General features: G+C 43.5%; 1 protein-coding gene across 1 annotated transcript in view; it reads left to right on the forward strand.

Annotated features, from left to right (window-relative positions):
* The window catches only part of RYR3 (ryanodine receptor 3), a 357,957-nt gene that overhangs the window by 261,215 nt on the left and 80,602 nt on the right, over positions 1-16,140 (forward strand). The window contains 5 exon segments of the mRNA XM_032593518.1: positions 758-879; positions 5,815-5,864; positions 6,457-6,517; positions 9,214-9,452; positions 11,082-11,163. Coding sequence (XP_032449409.1) covers positions 758-879; positions 5,815-5,864; positions 6,457-6,517; positions 9,214-9,452; positions 11,082-11,163 — 554 coding nt within the window.

Raw genomic sequence — 16,140 nt, forward strand, 5'->3', positions numbered from 1 at the left:
GCCTGGTCTTCTCCATGCCATCATCCAGGGACTCTGGTACTGTCCTCTCCTGGTGCTCCACCATTACCTCAAGTGTGATGTACGTCATTGGGATCCAGATGGGCTCACCTATGTCACATCGATGGGAAAGGGGAGGATAGGCCCCTTCTCTCTTAAAGATCTGTCCCATTGACTAGAACTCAGCTGTTCTAGCTTCACCCAGCCACCATGGAATCTGGGTGATGCATTCTGTAGCTGGGCGACCCAATGCCCACCTAAAACATGGGGGTTTCTATTGCTAAAAGAAGAGAAGGATGAATTTGGGTACCAGTGATGAGCAGTCTCTACCAAACAACCCTACTCAGAGGGCTGAATGCACATGAGGCCTTGGGATAACTGTGCCCGAGAAACAGAGACATAAAGGCTCAAGGCTGAAAGTGGTAGGCCCTTCCCCAAGTGTCCCTGTTGGATGCCGTGCCCAAGAAGTACCATGACCCACCAGACTATCCTGAAAATACTGGCTCAGGGCCATATGCATATTTCTCTGGACCCTCAGTCAGTCAGTGACCTTCTCCATTCCCATGTCCCCAAGGCCTCTGGTTTGAGGTGTGCAAGAGGAAAATGGGTTGGAAACTGCAATTCACCAGGTAGAGATTCCTGGAAATTCCAGGACCTGTGTTCAGAGGCTTTATGCTCCCTGAAAATGAACTTTTTCAAAGGAACTGAAGGAGGGGCTTTGATGAACTTTCTAGAAGTTCATTTATGGTGGATTTTCCAGGTTCTCCTCCCGCTGGTTGACCAGTACTTCACCAATCACCGCCTCTACTTCCTGTCATCCCCTCTAAAACCCCTCAGCAGCAGTGGCTATGCCTCCCATAAGGAGAAAGAAATGGTGGCCAGGTGAGTCTACAAATGACAAGGTCGTGGTGCTGACGTGACCTATGTAAAACCCCAGATTCCTGGAGACTAAATGGCGAATCCTTCGGAGAAATGAACTGTGATCTGATGATTGGTAGCACAGAGGTTTGGGTTATCCTCCTGGTTTTGAAAGTAATTATATTCATACTTATCTGTGTATTATTTTGGCAACCAAGAGAAATGCACTGTTTGGATGTATCAGTAGGGCTTGGGAAAATTTTATATACTCAGATCAACTTTTATCCTGAAATAACATTTAGAAAAAGGCAAAGTCAATTCTGAAGCTTGGACAAGCAAACACACAATGTTGAGAAGAAACAAGATTAATGCTGGCTTCCATCCCATTCTTACAGGCTTTTTAAGTTTAAATTTGTTTTAAAGAATCAGATCTTACAAGTCTTATTGTGGATGATCTGATATTTGAAATCTAGAGCAACATAATTCAATTTAAATTCCTAATAGGAAAAAAAATGCATCTGGAACACCAGCCTTCGTCCTCATTCCGCTAGGTGTAACTTGTGGATACCTCAAGGGAGAGGAGAGCAAAGGGAGTGCTTTATGAGCAGGCTAAAAGATGAATTCCACCGTGCCTCCAGTTTTCTCCGTATGTGATTTAGGATGACAAGGAATGGGTTAGACTTCTAAACGGCAGAGAGTTAAGAACTGTAACGGAAGCACTCAACTCTTTCCCTAGCAGCCATTGATGGTGAACAGCATACAATATACTTTAGAAAGGCCCAGCCGTTAAATACCATCATCCTTGTGAGGATATTCAACCTTAGGATTTAGCTAACATTTATTAAACACAAGGCTAAGCAGTGAGATCATTTTTCATACTTACACAAATGGGCTATAACTCTTGCAAATATCATTGTGAAACCTCACAGTGTTTTAAGAACTGCCTGTATATGCTCTCCAATTTGTAGACAGGGACTCTGAGGTTTGGTCAGGTTCACGTTGGTGCCTGAAGTGACCCAGGTAGTAAGTGAGGGCAAGAATGAGAGTCGTCTCTATCCACGTTGAGTGCCATTTTTTCTGCACAGTCATTACTTAATTTCACTTAGTAAGAAAGGAGGAGCCCATGCTTTCAAAATGAGATACCCGTAGCGTCAGTTACGGACCAAAGACTTCCTAAATATTTTCAGGATTAGCTGGTGTATTTTGTAAGAAGGTAGAGAAATGAGAGGCAAAGTGAGATACTCTGATAATCCAACAGAGGGCAGGTGTGTCTGTCTTCTTCATCTATTTTTGTTAGATTATTAATTCATGGAAATGTAACATTTGTTCAGCCAGGCACCATTTGTCATGGCTGGAATACAACCTGGATCTGATCAGCCTTGCAAATAGCTTCCAAATCCATCGTGTGCTCGCTCCCCTCCCACAGAAGCGCTTGTGTCTGCACCAAATGCTTTCCACCTCCAGACCCCTCGTGTCCGCATCCTTCACCTCTGCCTCACCTCTTCTGCAGCTGGTGCCCTTCGCCAGTGCTACCACACTCTCTCCCTGTGGTCCCTCTAATTTATCACTTGCAAATTCTGAGATGGGCAAGCACCTGGGGACTCTGACCCCTCATAACACTGGCCTAAGGACTTCTACTTAAATTATGGGCCCCCTAGGGGACAAGAGGGGGCCTCTGAAAACTTAACTGGCCTTGGTATGCCTGGGCAAGTGCTTCTGACAGCAAGGGGAGCCAGGTTAGTATTAGGATCAAACGACCTAACCATCTGGTTTAGTTTGAAAAATGTTGTTTTGGGGCATCTGGGTGGCCCAGTCAATTAAGCGGCCGACTCTTGATTTCAGCTCAGGTCATGATCTCATGGGTTCGTGAGTTCAAACCCTGTGCTGACAGCCTGCTTGGAATTCTGGCTCTCTGCCCCTCCCCAGCTCGTGCACATAGGTGCACACGTGCGTGCGAGCTCGCTCGCTCTCTCTCAAAATGCACTTTTTAAAAATAATGTTACTTCATACTGAGCATGAGTCCACTTTGAGGCATTTCACCAGAAATATCTGAGTTTATCAGCCCCTAATTCTAATTCTAAAAAGTAAGAGGATCTTGTGATAACTGTCTACTTATAGGTGAGAAAAGTGATGCCCAGAGCAGCTAAGTGGCTTCACCAGGACAGCCCAACTAGTCAGAGTAGAGCCACGGCACTCATGTTCCTTCAGGCTATCCCCCTCCCCCAACTCCATGATTTTTTTTTTTTATCAAATACATATGTCTTTAAAAAATGGACACAATGAGGGGAGCCTGGGTGGCTCAGGTGCTTAAGCATCAGCCTTCGGCTCAGGTCATGATCTCACAGTTTGTGTGTGTGAGCCCCATGCTGGGCTCTGTGCTGCCAGCTCAGAGCCTGGAGCCTCCTTCAGATTCTGTGTCTGCCTGCCCCTCTCTCTCTCTCTCAAAAATAAATAAACATTAAAATTTTTTTTAAATGGGCACAATGAGGGGTGCCTGAGTGGCTCAGTCAGTTGAGTGTCCAGCACTTAATTTCAGCTCAGATCATGATCTGATGGTTCCTGAGTTTGAACCTCAGGTCAGGCTTTCTGCTGTCCACACAGAGTCTGCTTGGGATTCTGTCTCCCCCTCTCTCTGCCTCTCCCTCCCTTGCACACGTGTGCCCTCTCTCTCTCTCTCTCAAAAATAAACATTAAATTTATTTTTAAGTGGACACAGTGAGGGGCACTTGGGTGTCTCTGTCTATTAAGCATCAGGCTCTTGATTTCAGCTCAGGTCATTATCTCGTGGTTGGTGAGATCGAGCCGCACATCTGTACTGACAGCATGGAGCCTGCTTCGGAATCTCTGGCTCTCCCTCTCTCTCTCTTTCTCTCTCTCTCTCTCTCTCTCTCAAAAATAAACTTTTTTTTTTTAAAGTACACATGATGAGAAACACAAAAAAGCAGTCCGTTATTTAATTTCATATTAGCAGTCTGTCAGATTTCTATTAACTTACTCTGAGTTCTCTGAAGCACTAGGCCAGGGTTTCCAACTTATTCCCACTGCAAAAACAGATGACTAACCACAGGGCAACTTTGGCTGCGATTTTCTAGTCGACAGCCCAGTAGACTCAGGGCATTAATTGAAAGCCACTTAAAAGTGAGCAAGTCTGTGTTATTTTTTTTTAAGTTTTTATTTAAATTCTGGTTAGTGAACCTACAGTGTCATGGTAGTTTCAGGTGTACAATATAGTGATTCAGCACTTCAGTACATAAAGGCGAGCAAGTTCTGATCTCCACCAACACTCAGGATGTGTTTCTTCTCTGTTTGAGCTGTCCCCGAAAAGACTTCTGCCCCTGTTGTGGGTCAGAGAGCCCGTGACAAGCTATGAGTGAGAGGTTGGGAAGGACTTCAGCTCAATCTCACCTTGGAAGCCCTTGGCCTGTATCAGGTGTTTTTATTCTAACTTCCCTTTTCTGTTCCACCAGGAAGGACTGCTTTCTCAAGGGACTACAAAGTTCTTGTCTAGCTGTGCCACTGTCACATAGTGTCAGAGTTCTGAGTACTCTCTCCCCAGGAACTACTGGCAGTTCAGGCCAAATTACGGCTATAATGGGCAAGGGTCCGTCCATGGCATATTCACATACGTTTATGGAGCTCTTTTCTAACTGCACAGGGCTCTCTGCTAGATACCATGGAAAGTAAAATGATAAGATACAGCTGGACCTCCAAGGGGTTCTGGGGTAGAAAAGATGGGTGAAAGGGTGGAGTAGGGTCAGAAAGCACAAAAGCATAGCAGATGGGCTTTCCGAACTTCCCGGGGCACAGTGAGGACAGCTACTCGGTCAGGCCCACAGACTGATAGGAAATGACAGAGGAAAGCAATATCCTAAAATGTTTTTATTCAACATCATATCCCCCTGTGCCTGAACCATTAATTTTCTTCTGTTCCCACCTTCTTCCCCACCTCCCACCTAAAGCCTCACACCCCCAGAGAAGGCTGCAAAATGGTTTGCAATCCATTGCAACAGTGGGAAAAGCATGATCCCTTTCAGAACCCTCATTTACTCCTGGATGTCCTACAAATGGATGTTTTAGCACATGGGACTGTATAGCAAGAGGTTGTTGGCAGTAACCTTGTTACTGCAAAATACTCTAGTTGTTGCAGAAGGATTATTTTCTTTGGGGCGGGGGCTGCCTCCAAGGTGCCTTCTTGAGTGTCCCACAAGACAGTGGGAAGCATACATTTCTCTTTTTTTTTTTTTTTAATAATTTATTGTCAAATTGGTTTCCATACAGCACCCAGCGCTCATCCCAACAAGTGCCCTCCTCAATTCCCATCACCCACTTTCCCCTCTCCCCCACCCCCCATCAATCCTCAGTTTGTTCTCGGTATTTAAGAGTCTCTTGTGGTTTGCCTCCTTCCCTCCCTGTAAGTTTTTTTCCCCCTTCCCCTCCCCCATGGTCTTCTGTTGAGTTTCTCAGGTCCCACATATGAGTGAAGATATATGGTATCTGTCGTTTTCTGCCTGACTTATTTCACTTAGCATAACACTCTACCCTGTGATCCAGCAATAGCACTGCTAGGAATTTACCCAAAGGATACAGAAGTGCTGATGCACAGGGGCACTTGTATCCCAATGTTTATAGCAGCACTTTCAACAATAGCCAAATTATGGAAAGACCTAAATGTCCATCAACTGACGAATGGATAAAGAAGATGTGGTTTATATATACAATGGAATACTATTTGGCAACGAGAAAGAATGAAATCTGGCCATTTGCAGCAACATGGATGGAACTGGAAAGCATATGTTTTTCTAGTGTGGTCCAGAGGATCCTTTGAGAGGAACACAGTGCATCTTGCTCAAGGGTCATTCTGTGCTCTTTGTTTTAAAGTGTGGGGGCCTGGGGTAGGGAGGGTACGAGTAAGACCTTGGATTTCTGTGCCTTTCCTACTCGCCTTCTTTTCTGCTTCAGCCTGTTCTGCAAACTCGCTGCTCTTGTTCGACACAGGATTTCCCTCTTTGGTAAGTGAAGAGGAGTATTGCTCAAAGCCTCACTCCTCCCTGTAATTATCCTTCACTTGCATTTTGCCTTTATTTCTGGTGCCTACAGACAACCTGAGCCTTAGGACTAAGGTGTCACCTAAATTTGCCATAGAAAATTGATCTGAAGTATGATAAATGACCTCTCTACCCCTACAACAGCTCAAATTTTCCACACCGATGAATGTTTTAAGCTCTGCCTCTAACATCCATCAAACAGTGTATGTGTCAGGCCAAAGATAAATGCATTGTCCCAGCACATAGGTCTGGCACTCTTAGTGTTGATGGTTAATTATGCCGGGATGTGGTTTGTGCATATTGAGAAGATAGCATTTAAAAGATAGGCTGGGGGCACCTGTGTAGCTCAGTAGGTTGAGCGTCTGACTTTGGCTCAGGTCATGATCTCATGGTTCGTGAGTTCGAGCCATGCATCGGGCTCATTGCTGTCAGCACAGAGCCTGCTTTGGATCCTCTGCCCCTCTCCTGCTTATGCTCTCCCCCAAAATAAATAAACATTTAAAAAAAGACAGGCTGAAGGGTTTGGGGAGTCACCGGTGATATTTTTTTGTTCTAGGAAGTGATTCTACTACAATGGTGAGCTGTCTTCACATCTTAGCTCAGACACTTGACACAAGGTAAGTCTGCCCAGTTTTTTCCAGTAGTTTCTCAAGACTCCCTCTGTGACCCTCTCTTCTCACTTATTGTACAGAAGAGGAGATGTGCCACAGCTCTGCAGGAGCTTGGGAGAGGGAGGGGAGACAGGGAAGAGATGAATCTTCACCTGACATTAGCACTCTCCATCTTTCAGTTCACATGATGGAGGGCCACTGTCAGGGCGTGTACCGCACGCTAAAAGCTGAGCATTTGATCAATTCTTGTCTTCTCTTCCTGAGAAGTTCATCTTTCAGAAGATAAAGTATATAATATAGCAAAGTGCCGCTTTATACCTCATTATCCACAAAAAGGGAAGAGCTGCCTGATGGGGGGCGAGGCCACAAGCATCCTAGGAGAAGGGAACCATAACACTCTGAATCCAAAGCAGCCAAGCAGGGGAATACAGGGGATGTGTGATAAAAAGATCAGAGGCAAAGACAGGTTTAAACCCATGACCTGAGGGTCTTGCAGGAAAGATGGCTGAAAGGGAAAGGAAATTTTAACAAACGTACATGTAAGTTCTGGTAATATAAACATAAATGATCTAGCGGCGCCTGGGTGGCTCAGTCGGTTAAGCGTCTGACTTGGGCTCAGGTCATGGTCTCAGTCTGTGAGTTCGAGCCCCATGTCGGGCTCTGTACTGACAGCATGGAGGCTGGAGCCTGCTTCCGATTCTGTGTCTCCCTCTCTCTGCCCCTCCCCCGCTCATGCTCTGTCTCTCTCTCAAAAGTAAAACATTAAAAAAAATTTTTAAACATAAGTGATCTGATGAGATGAAAAGGAGAAGTAGTAGGAAAGACAGGGAGCTTTCTTGAACACACTCTTTGAGTAGAGCCCTTGTCAAAGTTGGGAGGATGACCCACTTCCCAAAACAATATGAGGAAGAGAGAAACCAACTAAGAGAGTGGCCACAAGATGAAAATCTACTACAAACTAAGACTGGTTATCAAAAAAACGTTAAGCTGGGGCGCCTGGGTGGCTTAGTCGGTTGGGCGTCCAACTTCGGCTCAGGTCATGATCTCGCGGTCCGTGAGTTCGAGCCCCGCATCGGGCTCTGGGCTGACAGCTCAGAGCCTAGAGCCTGTTTCAGATTCTGTGTCTCCCACTCTCTCTGACCCTCCCCCATTAATGCTCTGTCTCTCTCTGTCTCAAAAATAAATAAAAAGTTAAAAAAAAAAAACTAAAAAAAAAAACGTTAAGGATAATTAAAAGCGATTTTAGGGGTCTAAACCCTAGAAACAAACATGGAGGTATTCGGACAGCGCAAGTTTGCAGATCAGACGAAGGTACCCCAGGGGACTCAAATTCTGTGCACCTGAGATGAGGAATCTTTATTTCCAGAAGCATGTGGACTGCCTTTGGGAGAGTCCCCCCCCCCCCTTTTTCTCAATGCAGGTCAGCGTGTTTGATAATCATTCCTGACAAAAACCCAAGACTAGAAAGTTAGAAAGATAGCTCGTGAATCCTTACAGGCCAGGAGCAAGCCTCACTACCTCATTTCTTTCTTCTTCTTTTTCTGGTTAGCAGTGGGGGAGTGGGGGGCTAGGACAGATGATGATCTTGAAAATGCTGGAGATAAAAAGCATCTGTCCTTGAAGCAAGCCTGTCATAATCTTGTGAATAAGATGCTGAAATACGGAGGGGCACCTGGGTGGCTCAGTCGGTTAAGCATCCAACTTCAGCTCAGGTTATGATCTCACAGTTGTAGGTTCAGGCCCCATGTCGGGCTCTGTGCTGACAGCTCAGAGCCTGGAGCTTGCTTCAGATTCTGTGTCTCCCTCTCTCTCTCTCTCTGCCTGTCCCCCACTCATGCTCTGTCTCCCTCTGAAAAATTGGGAAGCATTTTGCTCACTGTCATGCCCAAGTATTAACAGGACAGGAGCAGGATAGTCGATGCCAAAGGAGATGGTGACACCCTTTTTACTGTAGTTGCTGTCATAACCTTGACGTCCTTAAGCTGACGGCCATTTGCGTCTGTGTCCCCAAACAGCTCCTGGTACAACCATTTTCTCCTGTTTGCTTCTGAGGTGACGTAGTGCAGGATTCTACAAATAAGGTGTCGCTGTCCAAGTGCACTGTACCGGCATAGAGAACACTGCTTTGTTTTCCACGGTTGTAGAGAAAACTAGGGGGAACTTTTGTTGTGTGAGGAAAAAAAAAATGTCCTTCTCCAAGCTAGGACATCCCTGCTAGCTAATAGAAATGTAAGCTTAAGCTGAGTTATTTCTTTGTTCTGAGAGGTCCTGCATCATGGGAGGGCTAATATTTCTTTCCTTAAAGAAGTTGCTCATCTCCTAGTGAACTGTAAGAAAAACTCACCTCTCCTTCCTTACAATTAGAAATTTACAGAGGAATATAGCCTGCTGGGACATTCTATTAATAGCAAGTGACCAAAATCAGTTTCTTTCTAAACTCTCCTCCACATCTTCCTGAAAAGTCGAGTGCCAACTCCCTCCAACAGACAACACTGTCCAGTTGCTAGCCCCCTTTGGGATTGTGTGACCCAGCTTGCTTCCTGGATGCTAACTGCTCTGTCCTCTTCCCCTGACTCCGTGTCGGTCAGGTGACTGGGGTGTCAAATGTCTGCCCAAGTTAAACTACAAGTCACCCATTTCAAGAAGGGGGTCGGCCAGAGGTTAGGATTGTGCTTTTGGTTTTGAACATCGTTTGCTTACAGGACTGTCATGAAGTCAGGCTCAGAGCTGGTGAAGGCTGGGTTACGAGCTTTCTTTGAAAATGCGGCAGAAGACTTAGAGAAGACTTCGGAAAATCTGAAGCTCGGGAAGTTTACACATTCCAGAACACAGATTAAAGGCGTGTCTCAGAATATTAACTATACCACGGTGGCTCTGCTCCCCATCTTGACGTCCATCTTTGAGCATGTTGCTCAGCATCAGTTCGGGGTGGATTTACTCTGTAAGTCAGATTGCCGTCTATTGTGGATTTATATGCACATGGCTCCAGATAAAAAGGGTGTGTGACTCATTTGCTTGAATTAACCTTAAAAGCAGAATCGAGGGGCACCAGGATGGCTCAGTCGGTTAAGCCTTCAGCTCTTGATTTCAGTGCATGTCATGATCTCACAGTTTGTGGGTTTGAGCCCTGCATTAGACTCTGCTCTGCTTGGGTTTCTCTCCTCTCTCTCTGCCTCTCCCCACTTGCGCACATGCTCGTTCGCTCTCTTTCTGTATTTCTCAAAATAAATAATCTTCAAAAAAAAAAAGAAAGAAAGAAAGTGGCATAGAGATAATTATTCCATACTTTCTTCTTCTTAGGTTTAAAAATGGAGTAATAGGTACTTACAGGGGCAGAAATCCCCCAATTTGAGTATATTTCATCTTTTTCCACTGTTATTGAGGACCAGAATTTTCCACCCACTAGCTTAGCTGTCAGCCGTTGTGTTCCCACTTAATTTGAAAAGGTTATCTGAGTAATCCAGTAGGGGATATAGGTTTGCTCCCAGGGTTTTTCAGATACCAAATTTCCTGTTAAGAAGCCCTAATTTATTCATTGGATACCAGGAGCAAAGGAGAGCTGCTAACATTTCATTATCTGAGCCTTCAGAAGAGACCATAGTCGGCTGGTTTTATTTCAGTTTGCATTTAGTACCACATATAGCCCCTTAGTGCAAATACTCTGCCACCGAGCTTCAGTTTCACACTTTAAATGTTGGCGCATGATTTAATTCAATTTAAACAGTTGTCCATAGCCAAGGCTATGACTTCTATATCCCTGAACAACTAAAAATCAGTTATTTCCATGGTTGTGGGCAAAGGAATAGGGGAACATCCAAACTCATTATTTCACGTCATGGAAACAATGCATTTACTTGTTGAAAATTTTAAATTAAATTAGTTCTCATTGTGTTCATTTAGTCCCTGCCTTATTATGAGTTCCAGGCATTAAAGGAGCATGTAGCCTATAGATTAAATTCTGTGGATTCCTAAATGGAACATACCCTTCCCTCAGGAAACCTGGCAAAATCGTGATGTGATTGAACCGTTTTGTGAAAAATGTCCGTCAGAGAACTTACGCAGGTGGACATGAGAAACGTTGCTCTGTCTCTAAAGAGGTCAGGATGTTCTGCCTACCTTCCTAGGAAATTGCCAAAAGGCTCATTCAAACTTCAGACTTCTTGCATTCTTCCTTTCCAAGAAAGGAAATATTGTTATGTGTAAAATTTAACCATAGTGTCTCCCTCTTTTGGGGAAAAAAAAAACCCTTATGGATCTCCTTGGTCAAATGATTTCTTTCCCTGGAAGCAGTGTGATTCATATCAAAAGCCCCCAAAGGAAGTGGGATGGCTCATTGGAGGGTGTTCTCCCTGTCAGTGGGTCCTTTCTCCGTAGCTACCATTTGGTAGAAAGGGCTCTATCGTGTGTTGGGGGGGGGGGTGAGGGCCGGGGGTGGGGGGCACACGTGCATGTGCTTTAGCTCTTGGGTGATGCCAGCACATTCTTTCTGTCGGTGGACCCTTTCCATGTGCTGGAGGTGAAGAGCTGGGCTTGAGGCCTGGAAGTGACTGCTCGTGTTTGTTCTTTTCAGTAGGTGATGTGCAGATTTCATGCTACCACATACTCTGCAGTCTCTACTCCCTTGGGACCGGAAAGAACATCTACGTTGAAAGGTAATTAGTGAACAGAAGAGGCTGACACATTTCAGTGCTTAGAAAAATGTTACTTACGGGCTTGAAACCCTTAATAGCATCTTTTTAATACAGCAAAGTCAAAATGTTCACTGAAACAGGATGGAGATTTTGAGCCCAGGCCATTCAGTGTTTATGGCTATATTAAGAAACATAGGAAGGCTTTTGAGATTTATGACCTCTGTGAAGATTTGTTAAAAAAGAGAACCACAGGCCAAAATTGGTATTAATTGGGCCAAGCCAAAGCACCAAAAAGGGCTTACTGCCTAACCTAATTGCAATTTCAACGTCCCACAGAAATATAAATCTTAACTTGTAAGTCAGGAGTTTCTTTTTTTCCTTTTTTTTTTTTTTTTCATTTTTGATTATTCAGTTTATTCATCTATAAATGAGAAAGATCCTTACAGTTTTGCTTTTAAATAACAGAATACATAGAGTGTCCTTAGACAGCCTATGGTCAGGTAGGGTCCGCCCTCTACTATGGAGGCCAGGGGGTAAGGTATGTGTCCCCAGCCTCTTGGCAATTTGTTATGACTGACAAGCCTCAATTCGTTCTACTTTGGTAGTTAGGGTTATCCACCCGAGTTCGAGACGCGTATGCTGTTTTCAGTCCTCTGGCTCTGAAATACTCCGCCACAGCTCATCAGTAGCATGCATTGTTTATGCCTTTACTGTCTTCACCCCTGCGTACAGTTTTCTTAGGCAGCTCAGCATTCCAGGGTGTACCAAGAGTGAAGTTTAAACCCCTCTTGCCACCCTTTTGTAAGTCAGGAATTTCTGATAGGCGCCAATGAGGTAATCAGTCACAGGGGCCCTCTCCATACCCTAAAGGAAGATGAGGTAAACTGTGTGGTAAGACCCCTTCTCTTCCCCTTAAGGGAAAGTTTCTAGCCTGGAAAAGTCTTTTTTTTTTTTTTTTTGCTTCTAACTTTGTTGTCCCATCCTTCCTTCCTATAAAAACTCTCCATTTTGTACCATCTCCTCCAAGCACCCCCCAGCACTTGCTAGCTAGGATGTTGCTAGCTAGGATGATTCACTTAAGCCAAGGAGATCTTCAGATTTACTCAGTTGAATTCTGTTTGTTTTTTGGTTTTTAGGTTTTTTTTTTTTTTTGTAACAGATAGCTAGTCAGTGTATGTGACCAGAGACACAATACTATATAGCCAAGCTAAATCATGTGCTAGTGACCAAAAAACATTGAAGAAATGTCTCTTTCTTCATAATCACAGCTTCCAAATAGCTTCCAGAGTTCCTGTAGTTAAAGCTTGCAGAAAAGCTCAAGGGACAGGAGGCTGTTACTTTCGTGTTGAATGAGTTTCTCTGTGATACAACTGTGGACCTTTACTGTTCACGGTTGCCAGATTAGCTATACTTTTAAACAAGGGCACATTTTGGTAGCAGAAATGCTATTCAGAAATCTTGAACAAGCTGATCTGCAGAGATGCTGGGGTTCCAGCTTTGCTTGCCCAAATATGCCCAGAGCAGTGGAGGCCTTTGGTGACCCCCTGGTTTTTAGCATTAAATGCTCCGTGTTGTGTTGTTCCGTTTCAATCCACGGAGATTAGAAGGATCAACACAGTATTAACCAAACTCTCGACTTAGTCTTATCCTTAGAAGACTTTTTCCCTTTCAAACATGCTCTGTCACATCATGCACTAGTGACAAAAAAAAAAAAAATGTTGAAGAAATGTCTATCTTCATAATCACAGCTTTCTTTTTTAATTTTTTTAATGTTTATTCATTCTTGAGAGACAGAGCATGAGTGGGGGGTGGAGCAAAGAGAGAGAGACAGACAGACAGACAGGAAGACACAGAATCCAAAGCAGGCTCCGAGGTTTCAGCACAGAGCCCGACGTGGGGCTTAAACCCACAAACCGTGAGATCATGACCTGAGCCGTAGTTGGACGCTCAACCGACCGAGCCACCCAGGTGCCCCAAGAATCACAGCTTTCAAATAGAGTCCAGAGTTCAAGAAATTAATTGAAGAACTAACGACCACTTATTTTCATTATGATTTTCATCCCCCGTTACTTAGCTTTCCTTATGGATTTAGAGAAGACATGCATAGTTTTGTTAGGAATAGGACCTGGGAAGACAAAAGTTTTAACTAGATTTTATATCTCATCAACAAGAGAATAAAAAAATACTTTCCACTTAATACTGAATTTCACCTTAAGGAAGGTATCCTTAATTCTTTGTTCTGTTGAGGATTTGTAAATATTTTCTCAATACTTTTTCTTATTCTCTCCAATGATATGTGTGTGCATACATACATCTGTCTGCATTCATGTTTCTTGGTACACCTTTTTGAAAAGCTAATGCATTATTCTCTTGCAAAAAGTCAGCTCTGAAATGTCAGGCCAGAAAAAGGCCGCTTTTCATGATGTTTTATACTTGATCTGTTACAGTCTTACTGCATATCTGCTGCCTCCAGCATTGTGAATATCGGTGCCGGACTTTTATACTCCATGTTAGTAGAAGCCATTTCTAGAGGAAGACCCTAGATGAAAGCAGACCCCCTTCCTCTCGGTTAGCAGAGCAGCTGAGGAATTGAACATTTAAAGTCCTAGAGTTGTGATGCCATCACTACGAATGACTGTTATTTACTTTCTTATATTGTGAAAGTAAGACATACTTGTTAAAAAAAATCGAACAGAACTGAATATATAAAGGTAAAAGTCTACTGTTTTTCTTACCCCAGACCACCTTCCCCAATACACACACACACACACACACACACACACACACACACACACACGGATCCAATTCCCAGAGGAAAGCACTATTAACAGTTTGGTGTTTGTCATTCTAGGTATTTTCTACACATGTACATTCTTACGTATGTGAGATCATGATATCCATACTGCTTCCCAACTTTGTCCCATTGGATGAAACTAAAAACTGAATTCCCAACTCCTATTTTTAGATTTATCATTTAGATAAAATAATCATGAACTTTTTACCTTAAAAAGATAGGCAAATTTAGTACACTCACATCCCTGCCTACCTTCCCATCCTTTCTGCCTATTTTGCTGTATAATTTCTCACATTTACATGCTATTCTAGGACAAATATTCCCTGAGTTGTTTACCTTAGTTTGTATTTAAATGATTCATTGAACAGCCAATCCTTTTGAACCATGACTTTCCCATTCCTAAATTTTTATTTTGGTTTTTGTCTCTTGGCCAGTTTTATTGTTAAGTACTTATTTCTGTAAGAGCTGTTAGATAGTCTTGAATCCTCGCATATTTTAGAATACTACCCTTTGACTTTGTGAACAGTTTTCATGGTATAAAATCCCTGAGTCATAATTTTTTTTCCCCTCAGAAGTAGGTAGACTTTGCTTCTTTGTGTTCTGACCATGTTCCCTGAACCGGGTGATTTATTGACTTACACATGACTGCAATGGGAGAGGAGAAGCTGACTGTTCACTGGATTCTTTCTGGAGTCTCGAAGCTCATTAAGTTCCTCTAATATGTTCCAGGATGTGTTTATTCTAGATCAGTCCCCTCTGCTTTTCCTCAGAACTTAATATGCCTCACAAGTGGGTCTTGCCTTACTTACAAATTTTTCACTTTATTATGTAATCACAGGGAGGTTTTTCCTATCTGTTATTCAGGAAGAGATCATGTGTATTTATTGGCTTTTTCCTTCTCATTTTCTCCCAAGTAACTTTGAGCTGGTTGCTCTTTGCCGTTTTGTGTTTGTAAGATAATTTCTCAAACTTTCTCCACGTTCCTGACTCTGTTCATTTGCTTCGTTTCACATGAAGTCGAGGAGTGAATGGGGAAGAAACCTCATACAGCTTCAAATCTGACAAACAGGTTCAGGACTCTTTCTCACTCTACCCCCAGTGCCTTTAGCTCTAGAGTGCATCCACCCCTAGCCTTTGGTGTCTCCCCCCAACAAAAGTAAGTAAGAGGCCCAGGTAAGAGGTCACAGGTAAAATTTTTAGTGCATCCTGTAGACGTAGGACTTTTAGGTAGTCATTTAATGTAGAACACCTACTCTGTACAGTAGCAGACTTGGGTCAGCAGCTACAGAACAGGTTACTTCTCACTCTTCCACTCTACTTCCCCGCCAGTGGCTTTTCCAGGCTAGGAGCCCAGGTCACAGGAATGGCAAGTGGCATGTACACACGTCTTTCCTACTCTGCCCTGCATCACTCTTCAGTATGAACCTGGCCCAACACACCCAGCAGGTGTCCCAGGGCTTGCTCACCCCCTTAATCCTAATTGTTTCAAGCACAAGTTCATATTCTGGACTCCTCAGAATCCCCATATTTACTTCCAGAGACTTCTATACTCTGTTGTTAGTCCAGAAAGTATGTTTCAGTTTCAGAGTCCTCACCTGATTTGGTCCCTACTTTGTGACTTGACATTAATCACACATTTTCTAATCTCAGCATGGATTCAGATTTCTTCCCATTTCTCTGCCACCTTTTGCTGAAGTTTCCTTGGCTAATGAATGTGGCAGGGTTGCAAGGGAACCATTAAATATTTGGTTTCCAGCTATAGCTTGAGTGTACATTGTGGATGGAAGATTCTAGGCACCTCAGTGATAGTTTGATTGTAAAGAGGAAAAAGGCATTGAAACACAATAGAGACCTTTCTTTTCAAATATTTTCTAATTGAGACAATATGAGGTCACTGACAAGCCGTCTTCAACAAATTTTCAGCAAAGGGCCAAGGCTCTTCTGCTTTTAACTATGGAGAATATTTGCCTTCTTCGATGTGGAGATACTTTGACTAATCACAGAACATTGGAGGGGGGTTGGTCAAGAAAGGAAACTTGGAAATCAATTTAAGCATCGCATCTCCATTTTATTTCAAATGAAAACTGCTGTTTTTTCCCTTCACACTTGAGAGGGATTTTTTCCTTCCTGCCCTTCCCCATTTGACCAATTGGTTCTGACCAAACACTGCACACCTTCCCTAAACCTCTGAGGAGACTAGTATT

Source organism: Lynx canadensis, chromosome B3 (assembly GCF_007474595.2).
Source record: "Lynx canadensis isolate LIC74 chromosome B3, mLynCan4.pri.v2, whole genome shotgun sequence".
NCBI classification, from domain to species: Eukaryota; Metazoa; Chordata; class Mammalia; order Carnivora; family Felidae; genus Lynx; species Lynx canadensis.